This window comes from Cygnus olor, chromosome 8, assembly GCF_009769625.2.
Source record: "Cygnus olor isolate bCygOlo1 chromosome 8, bCygOlo1.pri.v2, whole genome shotgun sequence".
NCBI lineage: Eukaryota > Metazoa > Chordata > Aves > Anseriformes > Anatidae > Cygnus > Cygnus olor.
In genome coordinates this window covers 7,226,151-7,244,846 of record NC_049176.1, presented here as the reverse complement: position 1 = coordinate 7,244,846, position 18,696 = coordinate 7,226,151, and the positions used below count along the sequence as shown (strand labels likewise).

At 35.7% G+C, this 18,696-nt stretch overlaps 1 protein-coding gene across 2 annotated transcripts; it reads right to left on the bottom strand.

Annotated features, from left to right (window-relative positions):
• Positions 1-65: 65 nt before the first annotated feature.
• Positions 66-18,696, bottom strand: ZBTB41 (zinc finger and BTB domain containing 41). 2 transcript variants are annotated; one of them, XM_040565515.1, is made up of 11 exons: positions 18,594-18,696; positions 16,677-17,909; positions 15,466-15,673; positions 14,652-14,721; positions 11,836-11,983; positions 11,059-11,188; positions 9,418-9,513; positions 8,753-8,859; positions 7,142-7,247; positions 5,981-6,069; positions 66-5,246 (listed from the first exon to the last, which is right to left on the bottom strand). In XM_040565515.1, the coding sequence occupies exons 2-11, from the start codon at positions 17,791-17,793 to the stop codon at positions 4,603-4,605; spliced, it is 2,715 nt and encodes a 904-aa protein (XP_040421449.1). In that variant the 5' UTR covers positions 17,794-17,909; positions 18,594-18,696; the 3' UTR covers positions 66-4,602. The 2 variants fall into 2 exon arrangements, with proteins under 2 accessions (XP_040421449.1, XP_040421450.1); XM_040565516.1 differs by lacking the exon at positions 18,594-18,696 and adding an exon at positions 18,397-18,538.

Below are 18,696 nucleotides of genomic sequence, written 5' to 3'. Positions count from 1 at the left end.
ATTTTAAAATAAATTTAATTTACGAAATATTTTAAGAAGTAAAATGAGACGCGCACAAACATGACCAAGTTGCCTCATCTGTTTATCTTTCAAGAGCTTTAAAAGTGAAAGATGTACAGGACATGGCGTTTCCACACCGTTCAAAGAAAAAAGGCAGAAATCAAAACTTATACCAAGTAACACTGCGAGAACTCCTGTGAAGCAAGCAGTGCTAAGACAAAAGAACTTCACTTTCTCCAGAACAAACAGAATTACACGTTGGACTGAGTACTTCTACGTTTACAGTACACTTCCTAACTTTTCCTTACAGCAAAGAATTTCTCCTAAAAAGACGACTGTACTTAAAGTCTTCCACCTAAAATATCAACCTACACAGACCACATTTAAAACACAGTATTTCATATACCAGTGACAAAATATGGAGTTTATTTCACCTTATTGTTTCATAAAAAACGACCGACATTTAAACATGACCAAAATGGTAATGGAGGATTCAAAAAAATATGCTATTATTACCATCTTTAATGCTTCAAATCGTTTTAAGCCAAAACATTTCTTACAAACTATGAAAAAGATCCTTATGGGCTTAAACACTGTGACTGCCCTGCACTATATTCTGCAAGTATTCTTCTTCAATGCATATCATTGGGAGATGATACGGGAAAAAAAAAATGACTTCCCTTAAGTCATATGAAGAACATGCAGCCTGGAATCTAGTAAGCATGTATGCTCAGTACAGAAAAAGAGAAAAAAAACACATCTTTTTGGTTAAGGGGAAAAAAAAATCATTCATCTGCAACATCCTTCTCAGAATTGTAATATTTCTTTCCATGAGTTTTTACAAAGAAATTATTATTCTTATTTTTTAAACAAACTTAAGGGTCATTTATTCCTTATCACTCAACAACATTCAACATTTGATCAAGCATGTTACACAATGTGACTCCTTTGAAGCATTCTTCAGTATTCTGAATACTTTCACATCTGTTACTATGAAAATGAGCTTAGCACTTTGTTGACAGCAAATAAATCCTCTGTCATTGTGTTTTGACCTGACCCATCTTCAAAAATAATTACCCAAATTACAATTCAGGCTAAAGTAACACTATATGTTTTAAGGAAACCCCAACCTTACAAAAGGTGTATCATCACCATTATAATTACTGATGTTCAGAATAAAAAGAATCCATTACAGCCATACCTCTGTAGAAAAGTGTCAGTGCTCAAGGAGGAAATTCCAGTATAAATAAATAAAACTGAATATAAAATCCATTTAAAGAAATAAGGGCAGTAATCCAGTCAACAACGAGAAATTACTAAAATTGTTTAGCAAAATCCAAGGAATTCAATGTTTACAGAATGAGTGCAGGAAGTTCTCAGAACTACGCAGCAGTTTACAGTACCAACACGGACTTTCTATGCCTCTCCTCAAAGGTCAGCATGTGGAAAAGACCAACATTTTACAATGTGCCACTGATCAATCTTTAGAGACATTTTGAGAGACACCTGCTTCTTCCCCTCTTTGGCAAAAAACAGCCAGCTGAGTCAATTACTGCCAAAAACAACACAGCCTTTATTGTAAAAATGCCCCCCAGGTTAACAGGACATGCACTATTGAATGAGTACACACATATTAAAATGGAGGTACGAGACACCTAAGGAGTTTTGACCCATGCAGCTGCGAGGTTCAGATCTGTCCTTCAGCGCCAGTACACCTAAAAGGAACCATCCTCCGTCAAGCAGAGATTAGCTACTTCCACCTACCAAATGAAGTACCAGTCCATGAAAATGTGCTTAGCTCATATATGAATTTAAATAGATGCAAAGCCATAAATTATGGCTTGTGATATTAAAACAAAAAACAGACAAAAAAAACCAACTATGTATCTAGTACATAAGCTTTCCTATTTTCTTTCATTGTCAACTGGCAATGATCCAGCCTGACCAGCAGGTAAAAACATGAATCTGCCATCTGCAAATAAAAGATCACCAAAGAAATAGTAGGTAATTTTTTTCAGGAATGACTAGTAATTCTGGTCACCCAAACAGCAAAGATTAGAGCTCTTTTTTTTTTCTTCTGAAAAACAAGTCCTTTTAAAGTCTATTTCTTGTTGGGCACCCAAAAACATGAAGTCCTCTGGAAGATACTGACCTTAACTCTTTCTGAATAATGAACTGAACTAGACACAAAGCCACTATTCAGAATACACATAAAAGGCACAGTCATGAAAGAATTTTAAAAAGGACATTATCAAGTAAATGTGCTCTGAATTCTGTTTTAGTATTTTACTAGACTGCCTAGCAAAAGGACTAGACCTTACAAGAAAAAGTAGTTATCAACTACTTAAGCCACTGTTTTATCAAAATCCTACAATACTTACTTCTATTGTAGGACAGAAAAGACAAGAAATAACAAAGGGTTAGGCTTTGTAGTCTGAGAACTGCACTGACCCCACTGATGAGTTTATTTTTAATTGTACTGTTACAGATGTTGGAAATCATGTTTCACGTCCTCATGGTAATATGGATATGATACATACATGTTAACTTGAAAACTACACATAAAACAGCAATTTTCAAGCCATGGAGTGTAAAGATGACAGAAACGGTTTTATTTTTGAAATGAGATAAAGGTGGAGTTCGAAAGCAGGAAGGATAGTACTTGATAGTGTCCTTTTGGAAGGTGGCATTCAAAGGCCTCATTATTGCTGTGTAATTGCTAGTATTCAGCTTCTTACCAGACGTATTTACAGCATGTCAGTCTGAACATTCCCAAAGCACAGCTCTAAATTTTACTTTATAGATACAAACATAGAACAGTTAAACATATGCAGTCCTGTTTCAGAAACTGAACTTTTAAAGTTTAGGACTTCTATGTGCTTCTTTGGCTAAGTCCTATTTAAATATCGGTAACACTTAAAATTCTACAACTCTGCCACTATTTAACAGCTAACAGAAATCTTTGGTGTGTCAAGAATCCAATAGGGCACAAGCTTCAAAGTATGAACATTGGGACAGTTCTGGCCCCTCTCCTGCAAACCACTGAACAGTGAAGTAGATGAGGATTAAAAGAATCTAACAACAAAGTATTTGAATAGTATTTAACACGTTCAGTGTTATTTAGAGTTTACAGAACTGGGATGATAAAAGAGCTTTTCATGACAGATCAGTGGCGTTCAGGTCAGTGGATAAATTCAATAGTTACAATAATATACATACATCCAGTTTCCCATTTTAAAGTTACTTTAAAATAATAATTTAAGAATAGCAGATTTCTAGGGAAAATGGAGAAAATTTTGTCTTAGAATGTAATTCTTGTGAGGAATAATAAAGATTATAAAATGACTTCAGATACCTTCTTTGGCATGATCTTCACAAAACAAACATAGAAGTGTAATTTTTAAATTAGATTTAAAATAGCCTGATGAGCTTAAATTATATTTCATGGTAAGTTACACTAGACTTGTAGTTCAAAATGGATTTTTGAACCTTATTTCTAGTAAATAAAAATAACTAAAGACGTAGAACACTCAAGAGCTTGACTTCGGTTTATAAACAGTACAAGTGAAAAATCAATTTTGTTAGCAACTCACAAGAGATTTATAATTACTGATTATTTCTTTTTTAAATAAAGGTTGAGTGCTGTTCTAGAAATAATTGCCTTTAAATTTATTCTTCATCACAGACAGCTTGAAAACAAGCATACTATTGGGGGACACTAGTACAATTTATGCTCTAACAAGGATAAACCATGCCAATTATTTATGACTGATCATAGGTTATGTAACATTTCTTTCAGAGTTAGAGTGTGGGGCACACTTTAGAAGACAAATATGTATAAAAAAGCAAGAAAAAAATGCATACTACAATTATATAGGACTAACTGTAGAAAATTAGACAATAGCATTGTCTACATCTTCCCACATAATTCAGTATTAAAGACCAAGAAAGAAGTAAGATGCCTTATTTAGGTAGCCTAATTATTCTTAGGGAGTTCTCTACAGTTCCCCCTTTTGTGTGTTAATGGAATAACTGAATTGCTTTTCAGAATTATCTCATTCCCATATCCACTAACGTGGCTCCAGAATCTTTAAAACCAGAGATTTGAAAACCCTCCAAAAATGCCTGAGGGTTCAATCTTAATTCATATGTGAAGCATAATTTGAAGTTTGTGTTTTGCACCCCTGCCTACCCTTACCGCTTCTAATGAATCTGATATAGTCCTTATTCTTCCAGTATGATTTCTATTACACATGTAATATTAACTCATCGTGAGATACAAAAAGGCAAACGATTTTTTAAATTAATAGTCAGATAAGTAACTATATTTTTTCAGCAACCATCCTTAAAAGATATTTCAGAGCATAATTTCTAAAAGACCATCTATAAGATTTTTATAAACTCTTAAAATCACAAGAAACACTCTCTCAGTATGCATCAGTGTGCCTAAATGTTCAAATATTATGTAAACAAACCTGTTTTTCCAAAAACTATGCAGAAGACTCATGAGTCCAAATAAAATATAAAATAGAAATCTTAATTGCCATATCAGCCTTCTGTTGGCTAATGGCTCAGTAAATTAGGTGGAATGTTATGCTCTGATCATGAATGTTCATTATTTGAAATATTCTGTACAGTAGGAGCTGTATCCAGCCCCAGTAAAGTTCCAAGATATGACTGGTCTCTAGGATCCAACATTTGCTCAGGCCTTACAGGATGAACAATATTTGCAGGTTGTGGAGTAAGAGTATATTTCTCTAGAAATGACAGATCTGCTGCTCGTTGATAATCTGCCTGCTCAGGCTGCGGAGGAAGAATGCCATGTGAATGAGTCGTATGCTGTACTAGGTCAGCTTGAGGATCAGACATCTGAACTGGTACCAGAGTCACTGGCACACATACTTCCGTAGGTACATTCTGTAACAAAGTTTTGGCTTCCGACTGATATGTTTTGGACTGTTCCACATACTGTTTAGCCTCAGTTTGATAAACTTTGTCATCAGAGGTGTATTGTACTGGTAAGGAGACTAGCTTTTCCTCTGAAGAAGATGTCAATGCCTCTTCTGCAGCCTTTGTTCCATGAACATGATCAATATGATATTTCAGCTTGTCTTTTCGTTTAAACGTTGCATTGCAGTGTTGGCAATTAAAAGGTCGAGCATCTGAATGAATAACCATGTGTTTTGTTAATGTCTTCTTAATTCTAAAAGACTGATTACAGATTTGACACTTGTATGGTTTCTCACCTAGAAAGGTGCAGAAGAGATTTAAAGTTATTCTGAGTAACATCATTTCACACATAAACTTGCAAATAGATGCATGGATTATGGCATAGAAACCTAGTGTAAAATGAGTGCACTGAAAACAAAGAGCATACGTTTAACAATAATTTAGGAACTAAGAGAGCCATCAGAAGTTTAGAAATTATATCGGCAAACTCTTCTCCTTACCAACAATTATCCCAATACATAGGTTTTCCATACACGTAAAGATATAATCAGATATAAACCAAATAAAAAAAACACAATCTTTCAACTGTTATAGCACTGTTATTAAATAAGCTTAATTTGCACTTCACATTTTGAAAGGACAATGAATTTCTTTAACATAAAGCCAAACATATAGACATAAACCTTTCCAAATGGCTTTCAAATCCTTGTTCAGATTACCAGTTGAAATGTCGTCTTCTCTGGACAACAAAACTGATTCGGTGATCTGGATAAGTTTGGCAAGAATATACAACAGTAAATTAAAGGAAGAGGTATAGAGAGTATACCATAAGCCAAGGATTGCTAAGGATTCTCAGTACTTCAACTTACACACCCAGAAGGTAGTATTCAGGAAGGGCCAACATACATAAACAAGAATAAAAAGGCTTGCCATATCCTGCTACTCTTACCCTGAATGCTCAACCATAATAGATTAAATAACAGCATCAAGTCTGATGCAAAAGTATACATTCCTGTGCATTTTTTTTTACCTGAATGTGTCCTAAAATGCATTTCCAAACTCGATTTCCCTTTAAAAACTTTCTTACAGACTTCACACTGGTGAAATGTTGCTTTATATCTTTAAAGAAGAAAACACATTTCATATTAGATTTTTTTTTCTAAAACAACAAACAATTAAGCTACATACATAGTCCTTTTTGAAATCTTTAACTGCAAAATAGTCGAATATCAAACTTTCCAAATTTCCTCACTTACATTCATACTTCCCATCATCTACATAACAGTAAGACCAATTGGATTCTTCTCTATACTAGAACTTATTCTCTGCTGGGACTGACAATTATCTTTCAAAGAGCAAACACCACTAAAATTTCTTTTCTGACCCCAAATGTATCCTTCCCCAAAACATTTTTGACCAACATCCACAAGGGACTTTCATTCTGGTTGAAGTATGCCATAAACTAAGTACCAAGAATAGTTTAAACTACTGGTTACCAAGAAAACAACAAAAAAACAAACATACAATAAACAGACATTGCATTGTACTTCCAACACAGACAAGTTTATAATGGCTTCTACACAAGTGCTGAGTACAAACAGCTGAAGTATATTGTTTGAAAAACAATTAGGTCTCAGTTAATTTGAAAATCTCTGAACGGCTCATTTTTGGAACTCAGTAATTTAAAAACTTATTGTATTTTCAATTTATAGACATACCTAGATTTTTAAAAGTTTTTATCTCCTTTCAAAGCTACTAATCTACTACCAGCTTCTGAAAATAGGTAAGTGTGGGAGAGTTCTCACAATGCTTAAATTATGTCTTAATAATTGTCTTAATTAGTATGCAACAACAGTAAGAAATATTACAACAAACCACCCATTTAGAACAACACTGAGACAGCTACTAATTGATAGACTTCTATGGGATTAAAATTTGATCTTTTTTCATTTTTTTTTTTAACTTTATTATGCTACAAAGAAAACATCTTGCTTAAATTGTGTAGGCAATTTTCTGACATCCATTTCAAACCAACACAATGGTATGTCTACCAAGGACTAAGGTAACAGACATGACGTACACAAAGACTACAGGAACTCTGCATGAATGTGCAAGTCTTAAAAAAAAAAAAAAAAAAAGTTATAGTACAAACATGCTTTATGCAGTTAAAAAAAACGACACCCATACTTACTTCTGCCAAACTTTTTCTCCTAGATGAACACTTTTATAGTGAACAGTGAGGTGATCTCTACGGCCAAAACATTTTCCGCATTCTTCACACTGATGTGCTTTTTCACCTTTAAAGGCAAAATTCAATAAATTTTGGTTAACTCTTATAGAACTTACTAGGTGAATGTTTGATTCGGAATCATGCTACCATGTTATGTCTAAGAGTTGTAATTGTAACACACACTAGATCAACGTTTAGAAACAAAGTCCAGCCAATCGACCTCTTCCACAGCTTACGCAATGCTTATACCAAAGGATTTTCTGTTATCAAAGAACAAAATTCAAGAAGTAGAGTGGTCCTGCCAGAGTAAAGGTTTTAACCACTTGTTATTTGTGACTGTAACTGGCCTCTTCATCCATTCCTATGCATGAATCATTTTAATGAGTTAAAGGACACTTCCCCAGACACCCACTGCATGAGAGGTACTAATTAATGACTTAGGAATCTACGCTTTTCTTTACAACCTGAAACATGGTAACATTCAATAATTGAGAGGCTTAAAAGAGAAGTTTATTTAAACATACCAATTATTTCCAGTTACTAATTTTTAGAACTTAAAATTGCAACATATTACTTTTTTTTAAATTATTATCCTGATTTACATAGTTACCTTTTCCTTTTATGCTGCTGCTTAAAATAATCTTGATTCTTTTTTAGTCATCTTGAGATCTTCCACAAAGTGGCAGAATGTTTCTTCTCATGTAAGTAGGAGGAGTGTGGACAGTCAAAGAATGTAACTTTCTAGAGGGGGGAAAAAGCAAATAGAGTAGAAAAGAGGATTTTTTTTTTGTACTTGAGTTTTCAAAAAAGATTTCTTTATTTATAGCAGACATCATGATTTCAAACACTAAGAAAGAAGCTGTCCTTCAAAATGAAGGCTCAGGAAGTTTAGACTCTGATCACTTTCATATTTTCATGCTGCCTAGAAAGAATTTTTCGTCCTAGAAGGTCACGTTCTCTTTGGATTCTGTTCTGAAAAAGTCCCTAGTGAATCTTTGCTCTTCTATACATTTCAAAACCTTTCCACTCTCAGTGCAACACAAAGACGTTTTTATGATTTTTTTTCTTCCTCCTGATCATCTTCATCTGGCTGTTCTTAGGGTTGACTCCCACCACCCTCCTTTCTTCCCCCTTTCCCCATGCCAGAGAACTTCAGAAACACCTCTTTGATACTTTTACATTAAAGTGATCAGTGTACAAACTTTGACAGAGACTGTGACAGCTTCTTCTGTGTTGTAATAATAATGTTTCACACAATTGCTATTAAAAAAAGAAATCTGAACTCATTAAAAAAATCCTCCTTTTTCACTTTTGCTTTTTTTTTTTTTAATTTTTATTTTAAAGCAATTCACTGTTACATGTTTTTGACTGTCCCTCAGCTTTCTAGGTTAACATGGAGGAAACATTTAGCATTTAAACCTTGAAAACATGTAAGAAGATTAACGCTACTGAAGGAGACCTTAAAAATAGCAAGAGACACATCACATACATATACAGTGAAAAAAATCTCTAATTGTTTGATCTTATATCAAATCAGTTCTTGCTTAGCCTATTTTCAAAGAAAATACCTACCTGAGTGTATTTTTTTGTGTTTTGTCAGATGGTCATGCCGAATAAACGTTTTCCCACATTCTTCACATTCATATCTCTTGTCATCATGGTGGACTCTTAGATGAAGTCTGTGTTAGAATGGAGACAAGTTTACTTCCATGTCACTGTTCAAGATTAGCAAATTTATAGTCATAAACATAACCATAAAAGGCAATTTTCCTGACATAATCTGTATGGCAAATTCAATGCAAAATACCAGAAAATGCTTCTCATAAATGTCAGGAAATAACGTTTAGTTGAGGTATTCTTAACTGCTTTTAAAAAGCAACAAATGATAAACTCTCATATCCGAAATTAATTTATCATATTTTAGTCCTCCACTTACTTTCCCTCTCATTATCAAAGATGCAGAAGTTTTTACGAGTGCAAGAAATTCAACTTTGATACAAAATTCGTACGGGATTCTGTGTTGAAATCACTAATACACCTTGAATTAAAAAATGAATGATTGCTCACGTATTAATATATTTTCAGTATTTAATCATGTTTAAAGCATTTACTTATGTTGCCAGAATTACAATAAATCAAAACACATACATTCTGAATAATTATGTTGATAAAGTGGATATATATAAACCATCAAATAAGTGAGACACTTCAGCATTGCATATAATAAAATTCCATACCTGTAAGAGCTTCCATGACGAAAACTCTGCCCACAAATACTGCAGAGATGAGGCTTCTCTCCACTATGAATTCTCAGATGTTCTTTCAAAGTTGTTCTGTTTAACAAAGGCAGTAAAATTTAATTTTAAGCACACAGTGTCACTGACATTTGGAAGTAAAATAGGCCATCATTTTCTGCCTCTTTAGTCCTGATGGGTCAAAATAACTGAGGAATCCAAGTAACTGCCTCAATTTATGCAGATACAAACACATACATGTACACTCAAAGGTAGTACCACAACCTATCTACTGTTTACTTAATCAGCTGGGTCTTTAACATATCTGGAAACAGGTATGTTAAATCGATATCTAAATTTAACAGATATTTAAACAGATATTTAACATATCTGGGAACTTTAACATATCTGGGAACAGGTATGTTTAACATATCTGGGAACACATAAAGAAAACACCGATTTTGACAGTATTTTCTATGTAATAATCTCTTTGTTACTATATATATTTAAGCCAGACTTTAATGTCAAAACAGAAGGAAATCCAAATCATGGAAGCCTATTTAACTTAATTCTTCACAGAGCATATTTAAATATATAGAGCTATATATATGCACATGTACATACATATACAAATTAAGTCTACTTTTATGATGGGGGAGAATAAATAAATAAAGAAAAAAATACAGGATGCATAAACCCTTTCAAAAGATTCTACAAGTAGAACTACCCAGAATCTTAGTCATTTATTGAAATGACTTTTGTCAAATAAAAATATCTTTTGTCCAAAGGAAAAAAATAAGGATTATTGTTTCAGAACATGAATAAAAGTCACTTTTTGGAAAACTTTAAAGATATCCCTCCCTTTATAGAGCAGCGCAAGACACCTGCACTGAAGCCATGTTAATAACCTTTTAGAATTCATATTCTTTTCTTTGTATACCTAGAATAGAAATGGGTGTGTCTAATTTCTACAGTTTTTTATGCTCTAGCTACCAATGGTCTGAGCTGTATTTAGAAGTTTATTTTGTATTTACATGTTATTTCTATTTTATGTATGCTACATTATATTTGTGGAAAAATAGTATAGAATTTATTAGCAAACATTTAGAACTTCCATTGTTCAAAACGTTAGGTTAACAGTATTCTAAATTCAGAGAAGCAGCAGCAAAGTATTATTCCATCTTCCATTCAGAGAAGCAGCAAAGTGTTATTCCATCTTCCATGAAACTGTGTTTGTAAAAAGTCCAATTCCTTCTTAGTCATTCTCACTCACCAGTGTTCCTCACATTCCTGTCTTCAACAGCGCATTTACCAAAACATCTACAGCAGAAAGCTCTTTCTCGAATAAATGCAACATGTTCTGGCACAACACACGAACCCCAACTAGAGTGAAGTAGAGGTAGGACGATTTTAATATAATTCTGCCTCATAACTAATTACTTACAGTTGTTACTCTCACATTTAAAGGTCCTTCAAAAAATTACATGTTACCTGTGGCTCTGACACTACTTTTTGATACACTACCCCTCCGAAATTTTTTCCTGTATGTTAAAAACTCAAAGCTAAAACATACTCAGAATCAAAGAAAACATGCTAAGTATTTCTCTGTTACACTGAAATTTAAGCTGTCGTGAAATTTCTTACCGTTCCCTAACAGACTTTCCACAGATGAAACACGTCCATTTTCTCTTTCCTCCATGAGTACATTCTATATGGCGTTTCAGATTTCCTGTATCATTAAATTGACGGCCACAAATGTCACAGGGAAAAGGCCCTACAAGGAAACAGATATGCACAGACTGTCAGTTAAACCAAATAAGACACACAAATTACTGACCTGTGGAAAAAAATGATCTGTTTACAAAATGAACAAACAAAAACCTTTGTCTAACAAATGATAAATGTTTAGTATGGTCAGTATACTTTAATTTCCTTCAACTTCTCTTTAATTTCTAATGCCAGGTATTTTGTCATGTGTCATGACCACAAAACAAAAATTTTGAATTAGTAGTCAAAATATTTAAGCCCGCTTAGACTGTTCCAAAAACCAAAATTCCATTACTATCAACAATCTGTTCCCTAGCTCCTAAGTGCCATAAATACTTGAGAGTAAGGAAAAGGTCTTTGGAAAACTTCAGGTAGAATTTGACTTCACGGTTGAGAACAATTTATACAAAATAGTTTTAAAATGAAACTACACGTAATTTCCTCTCCCCCAGTTTTTCATTTATGTAGATATGATACAATGCCTCAAAAAAAAAAACAGCTGAAAAGAAAATTACAAAGAAAAATTCAAAAGAGAAGGAATTGGAATAGTAGGAGTGTGTATTAAGTAGAAACCAAACTGATCACAACATACAATGACAGGGGAAGGTTTCACTTTAAATCTATTGTTTACATGTCAGAAGGAGGTTTCTATACCGAGATGGAATTTTTCTTGATGTTTCAGTCTTGCAAAGCGGGATTTAAAGTGCTCTTCACAGTAGGTACACTTAAAGGGTTTATCCTGAGAATGAAGGATCATATGCTCTTCTAAATGAGGTCTGCGAGTGAAGGACTTCTTACAAATCTAAAATGATAACAAAATATGTCAAAGATACTTCAGTTAAAACCAGATTTATTTTTTTATTTATAAACTTTAACAGTTTAGTTCACCTGCTCACTGCAGCAATATAAAATTAAAATTAAATGCACTCCTCAAAGCCATACTTCATCCAAACTTGTAAAGCCTTACAGTCAACATCAGAAAAACCTGTGTTCTACATATACCCTAGTGGATTGTACTATATAAATTAGGATACAGATCCATGGCAGCCTACATCAAACTAACTACTGGCACCTGCTGTGAACAGCCACATGTTCCACCCTCCCTTCTTTCTACTGACTCCAACACTTAACAGACTCTTTTCCTAGGGTGTTTCAAAATAGTAACTCAAGAGAAAATAAACCTTCAAAAGCAAGCCATTTGGGATCGGTTTAAAATGCTGAAACAGGCCTGTGGGACAGGGTGAGGCACTGGAATAGGTTGCCCAGAGAAGTTGTGAATGCCCCATCCCTGGATGTGTTCAGGGCCAGGTTGGATGGGGCCTTGGCCAACCTGATCTGGTGGGTGGCATCCCTGCTTATGGCAGGAGGGTTGGAACCAGATGATCTTGGTCTCTTCTGACCCAAGTGATTCTATGATTCTATGACAGTGGTAAAAGTTCTGTAGAACTAGAATCATACCTGTCCCTTATTTCCACTGGGAAATTTTCTGATAGCATGTATTTAAAAAGAAAATGCAAATACCAACAAAGAAATCCAACCCCAAAACATACATTAGGGGTACAGAACTTTAGCAACTTTAAAATAACATGACTCTTTAGGATTGTTTTCTAATTAATCAAAGCCTATAGGAATAAGAATTATTAGTTGTCATTAAAGTAAGCATGCTGTTCAGTTACAGAATTGATGTCACATCTCAAATTCAAGCATTTAAACTAGGTATTATACAATCTATCACAAGGGTTCTACATTCTAACATGAATCAACACTGTGCTTACAGATTTCCCCGTGCAACTGTTGCCATTGTTTATGACAACAGCTGATTTTAGCCTTACCCAACTCCCATTATGCTATATCTTGCAATCAATTTTTGAGAGCATACCTGAATAACACTTTTAGCCTCAGAAAATCCAGTGCAACAGCTTTATTTGTTAAAAAAATACTAATGTTAAATACAAGTGTAAGAAAATCCCATAGCTGTGAAAAGCATAACAGCCTTCTTGCTTTTCTTTATTATCAATACACAACTGCTTCTGTGAATTTGTTCATACCCCTCAAGGATTAAAATAAAGTATAGGCAGTAATTCCTGATGTTCTCACGTGGATTACAGCATAAACCAACAAGCTAAAGAAATCGTGGAACTTACATCTGTGACACCTCAGCCCTCAGAACATGTTAAACAACCTGAAAACCAAGTCACAACTTCTAAGGCTTTGGAACTTTCTCTAACTGCAATAAGTCAAAATTCTACCTCTACTTTCCAATTCTCTAAGTCCATTTTCCAAGCACATGAAGAAAGATGCAAGAGCAGCAGCCTACTTTTTAAAAATTTCTACTTAACATGAACTTAAAATTTTCAAGTAAGAACAAATAAAAAACCCCATACATTAGAGTTTACCAAATCTGCTAAGAGTGTATTCTGAGAAAGGAATGTCAATGGCGCATGACTAATTCCTGCTCTTAAAGTGTTTCTTACTTAGTAGCAAATGGAATCTGTAACCTGTTCATTCAACATAACTTCTTCTGGAAGATAACAGAAGTTGACCAACTATGCAGTACCTCCAACCATCGTGCAATCACCAGCAGAATGAACACCACTAATTCCTGCAGTTGGTATCTCCCAGCTTCCTCATGCATGTTCATAAACCGAAGCTCATAAACAAAGCAAGACTAGTAACTACATCATGTTATAGCACCTAATGTTTCACAATGCGATGCAACAGACTTATGTCTGTAACATAAGTAATGTTAGACATACAGGGGCATACAGCAGTTAGCGTAAACAAAACAGCTGCCTTGAAAAAAAAAAAGTATACTGGTTGTATTAAAAACCACAACAACAAAAAATACATTTTAAACCTGAAAACATTATTTGGCAGCAGACTGATAACGAATGGGAGTTCTACACACTTCTTTTTACAGTAGATGTAATTTCACACATAAGAATCTCCTGGGAAAAATGAAGAAACGATTCTACAATTTTACTTCTACAGAAAAATTTAGTACAAATTTACAACTCTGTTGACACGCGTGTGCAGCTTAAATGTGAAAATGTCTCATATTTAACATACATTTTCAAAGCCTTCCTAAAACATACACTTTATGGTCATTGTTTGAAGTGTGTAATTAATAGAAGAGCAAGTACTCTGTTTTTAAAGTATTCTTAACACTCAAGTTAGGACACTCACTGGAAATGGGTGTATTTTAATAAAAGTAATAGCTAATCACACAAAATAATAGGGCCTTCAAAATATTTCAGAATTCAACTTGGTACTGTCTATTTAGTCACAAACTGTACCTACAAAATTAAATTCAGCCTTTAAATCCATGCATAAAAATGAAATTTATAGTATAACTTACAAAGCTTACTGAGATTTCATAGAAACACATACATTATTTTCACTTTAGTATTCGGGTCACAAAACAACACAGTATCTATACAAAAAAATAAAAGTACTGAAATAATACTTACATCACATTTCCAACCTTCACTCTTTGTCTTTTTAATAGAAAGAAATTCTTGTACATTCTCTGGATGAAATCTACAAGAAAGACAGAGGCTGAAAGTATTCCTAATTTTCTGTGAAGATCACTCAAATACTATATACCGATTTCTCAACTTTGTGTCACGGAAGTTGATCATCAAAACAACAGAACAAAACACTGATAATTAAACAATTCTAAAGGCAACTGAAAAGCAATGTTGACTATAGAGTCCTGTAGAACCTCATACGATAGTTGCTAAGACAAAGGACGGTTTCAACTACAATGCTTTACGGATATTTACAAAGAAAGAGAGAGAAGTGATATGTAAATACTAATACTACTAATACCTTATAATTACAACTGTCATAGACAATTCATTCACCTAAATCTGCAGAGAAATGGTTTATCTATTATCATCAACAGTATAGCATTATCATCTAAAACCAAAGATCTTTCATTCTTCCCTCAAATTAAAAAAACATAGGTAATTATTAAGACTGTTGTGTTCTGATCGACTGCAATAGGTAATGTGAGCATTCTAAAATTGATAGCAAAAACCTGCGGCACAACTACTACAGAACTGCTCTGCAACTGCTATTTAGTCAAGTCCCATATTCTCTATGTGGCAAGTTAGTTCATACTGCTAATCCCTAGGTCCTTTGAAAAGATACTTACTTAAAACCAGTTATAGAAATAAAGCAAAAACATACTGTTTGCATACTTATATTTATCGTAGCTTTTGAAGTAAAAAAAAAAAAAATAGTTCTTCAGAAATGTAAGTCAAACTTGCTCATACTTGCCTCTTTACGTGTTTTGCTAATGTCTTCTTGCTTGCATGCAGCTTATTGCAGTAAGGACATTTGTGTTCCTTTTTATGGAAGTCCGTATCACTAGAGTGTTTCTTTCTGTGCACTGTCAGGTTGGACTTTGTTGAGTAGCGCTGGTGACATATATCACATTCAAAAGGCTTCTCACCCGTGTGTACACGTGTATGGCTCTCATATTTGCCTACACAACAGAAAAAAAAATCCGTTAGCATAAACTACAACAGATTATCACTTATTATATGCTTGCTTGGGGTTTCATTCTGTAATCTCCCTCTCAAATGTCAGCAAGGGCTGGGTGCCTTCCACATGGATCTTCAGATTTTTACTTGCTTACACCACTGAAAGCTGCATGAACTGTAAAACGTGGCTAACACTACATACAAGACTCCTGATAAACTCAACTAATTAACATTTATAAAGTATATTTAAAATGAAAAGATGTACATAAAAACTAAACCAATTCATAACTATATTTTAATATTAGTGGTTTTTTGTTGTTTTTTTTTTTGCAAAAGTCAGGAAAGCAAAACAGTTCTGAGGGTCATATCAAACAACTTTTTGAACAAGAGCAAACTAAACATGCTGCTTTAAGTAGGAACTAATACACGCACCATCAACCTTACCCCATTTTTTAAACTTACATATTTCAAAATGATAAAAGACACAATGCAGCTATTATAAAAAAAAAAGAATCCTAATACTATAAGGAACTGTTTTTTTCCCAGTACATGTGATCTAAAGAGCATTACCACCTTATATGACCATAATTCAACTTTGTAATAAATTAACAGCCTCGTTACTTGAAGTTAACTTAACAGAAAATACAGTACAGGTTTCACACTTCATGCAACTTATCCTTTAATGTCTTGCTACACTTCCCTCCCTTTTCAAAGCTGCTTGCATATAGCATGCTAACAACTAGAATCCACAGCAGTGAAACAAAAAAACAAATTTAGCATTTGCAGATTTTTCAAATAATGCCCTCAGTTCATTTCCTGAAATTGGTTTGCATCACAAATAACAACTTAATACATTTTTAAAAGTTAGCAGATGACTGGATTCACAGGCAATCCAGAAATTCTGATCCTCACATTCAGAAAGAGAAACCATCACCTCAGTTTATGTCCCATACAAATAGCACCACCGTATGGTAAAAAGGAAAGAACTACCTAACTTGCTCTTACCTATTCGATCAAATTTTTTGTCACACTTGGGACACTGCAGTAGTTTTTTGCTACCGCTCTGAATGACAACTGGAGCTAAGCCTTCAGGAATATTTCCCACTGAATCAACTGTCTCAGAACCCTCTTCAGTATCATGTTCCTTTTCACTTTGCTCTTCAGTGTCTGAATCTTCACCTGACATTTCTTCCTCCTGTCCTTCTTCATCAACATTGCTTTCACTTCCACTGTCTTCAAATTCACTTCTATCAGATGTTTCCTTGTCAGAACTAACTTTTTCCAAATTGCTGTCAGATGCATCACCACTTTCGCTGTCACTGTTATCAAATTTAGCTGGACATTTGCGGTTTCTCGTAGATCGCCTAGTAGAAAAGCCTGCTTTCTCAACCATTTTTAACCCATGTTTTCTTTCCAGCGAAAGGGATCTGTGGGCTCTAGCCAAATGATTTTCTAAGGACTTCTTGTAACAGAAATTTCGACCACAAAAAGTGCACTGATGACTATTTAACAGTTTACCAGTCAGTTCATTGAGTGTTTCTACTGGTGGTACATCAGTTACCACATCAGACTGTACGCTAGAAACACTTTCATTATTTAGTAACTTCACTGCATCTATAATATCCAAAAACTTTGCTGCTTCCAGCACCAGTGGAATTTCATTTTTATACACAAAGAACTCAGAGGTGTACAGAAACTCAAGCAAGTGCTGAAAGACAGAATGAGTTACATGATCTAGTGTGACAACATCGGTGCTTGGATTTTTGCTCAAACAGGCATGAAAATAACTACTCCCAACAGCTACTACAACTTTGTGAGCACTAAATTCTTTTCCTTCTACAATGATGAGCAAATCACAAAATGATGGACGCTTCTGTCTATCATCATTCAGATATTTAAGTAGATTTTTGTTATACTGTAAGGAGCTCAGTAACTTCCTTTGTTCCGATGATGGTGAAAATTCTTGGGAAGATTCGAGCTGATCTGCAGGGGCTATTTCTGCAGACTTTGCAACAATTTCTTGAGCACAGTCTACTACAAGAATCTGATCTGAAGTATCTTTCTCATGGCCAAGATGAACCTTTTCGTTTAGATTTGCAGCGAGCCGTCTCCTCTTCTTCATTGCAGAAGTGCAACTTTAAAATCAGGAGCTTCATAGGTGATCGAAAAAAAATTCTCGTGAGGACTCACTTCTGCTTCAGACCTCCTTGAGAAAACACTGAACATGAATTTCATAATCTACAAAAGAATGATGACAATAACAGCATTTAGCACTTAACTATAAATTTTTCTGGGTTGAGTGCTTTTTGCATGCCACTTCAGTTTTATCTACGCTGCATACCTTAAGCATTTACCGAACTTTTAAAATCTCATTGCTTCCCACTCCAGGCCACGGGAACCGCCGCCGACTATTATTAGCTCTAAAGCGGCGACCGAGGCTGCTTTTGCTCTCCTCCCCGCCGCGGACAGTGTGGGGAACACGGCGCGATGGCTGTACGCTGCATTCAGCACCCCGAGCAGCTTCGCCTTGCCTTTCGCTCCCCGGGGACTCCCCCTTGGGCCTGCCAGGCCGGCAGGGCTGCAGAGAGCAGCGGAGGGCTGTGGGGGCCGGCCCAGGCCGCTCCCCGCGCCTGTCACCACCCCGTGTCAAGCCGGCGGCGGGCTCCCCGCCTCCCTTTGGCCTCGGGAAACACCGGGGCCTTTGCTCCCGTTCCAACAAACCCACCGCGGAGCCCGGGCTCGGCCCATAGTGGCCCTCCCCACTCCGCAGCACCGAGCTTGGGGGCAAAGAGGGCGCCTGGGGCCCGCCTCTTTTACCGGGCGACCGCGACGCCCCGCCGAGCGGGACACAAAATGGCCGCACCCCTCCCCCCCCCCGGGCGCGCCCCCCTCGCGGGGCGGCCCCGCGCGGCCCCCACGCACCTGCGCGGCGCCGGGCGCTCCCCGGGCCCGCTGGGCCGCTGCAGGCCGCTGCGCCCCGCGCCCGCTTCCGCCGCTTCCGGGTCCCGGCGCCGCGCGCAGCCGC

Excerpts from the sequence above, each read along its gene's own strand:
- ZBTB41 (XM_040565515.1), bottom strand. The coding sequence starts at position 17,793 with ATGAAGAAGAGGAGACGGCTCGCTGCAAATCTAAACGAAAAGGTTCAT. Across the intron at positions 11,189-11,835 it reads TCAAGAAAAATTCCATCTCG|GGCCTTTTCCCTGTGACATT; the intron begins GTATAGAAACCT and ends GTTTCCTTGTAG. Across the intron at positions 5,247-5,980 it reads GCATTTTAGGACACATTCAG|GTGAGAAACCATACAAGTGT; the intron begins GTAAAAAAAAAT and ends GCACCTTTCTAG.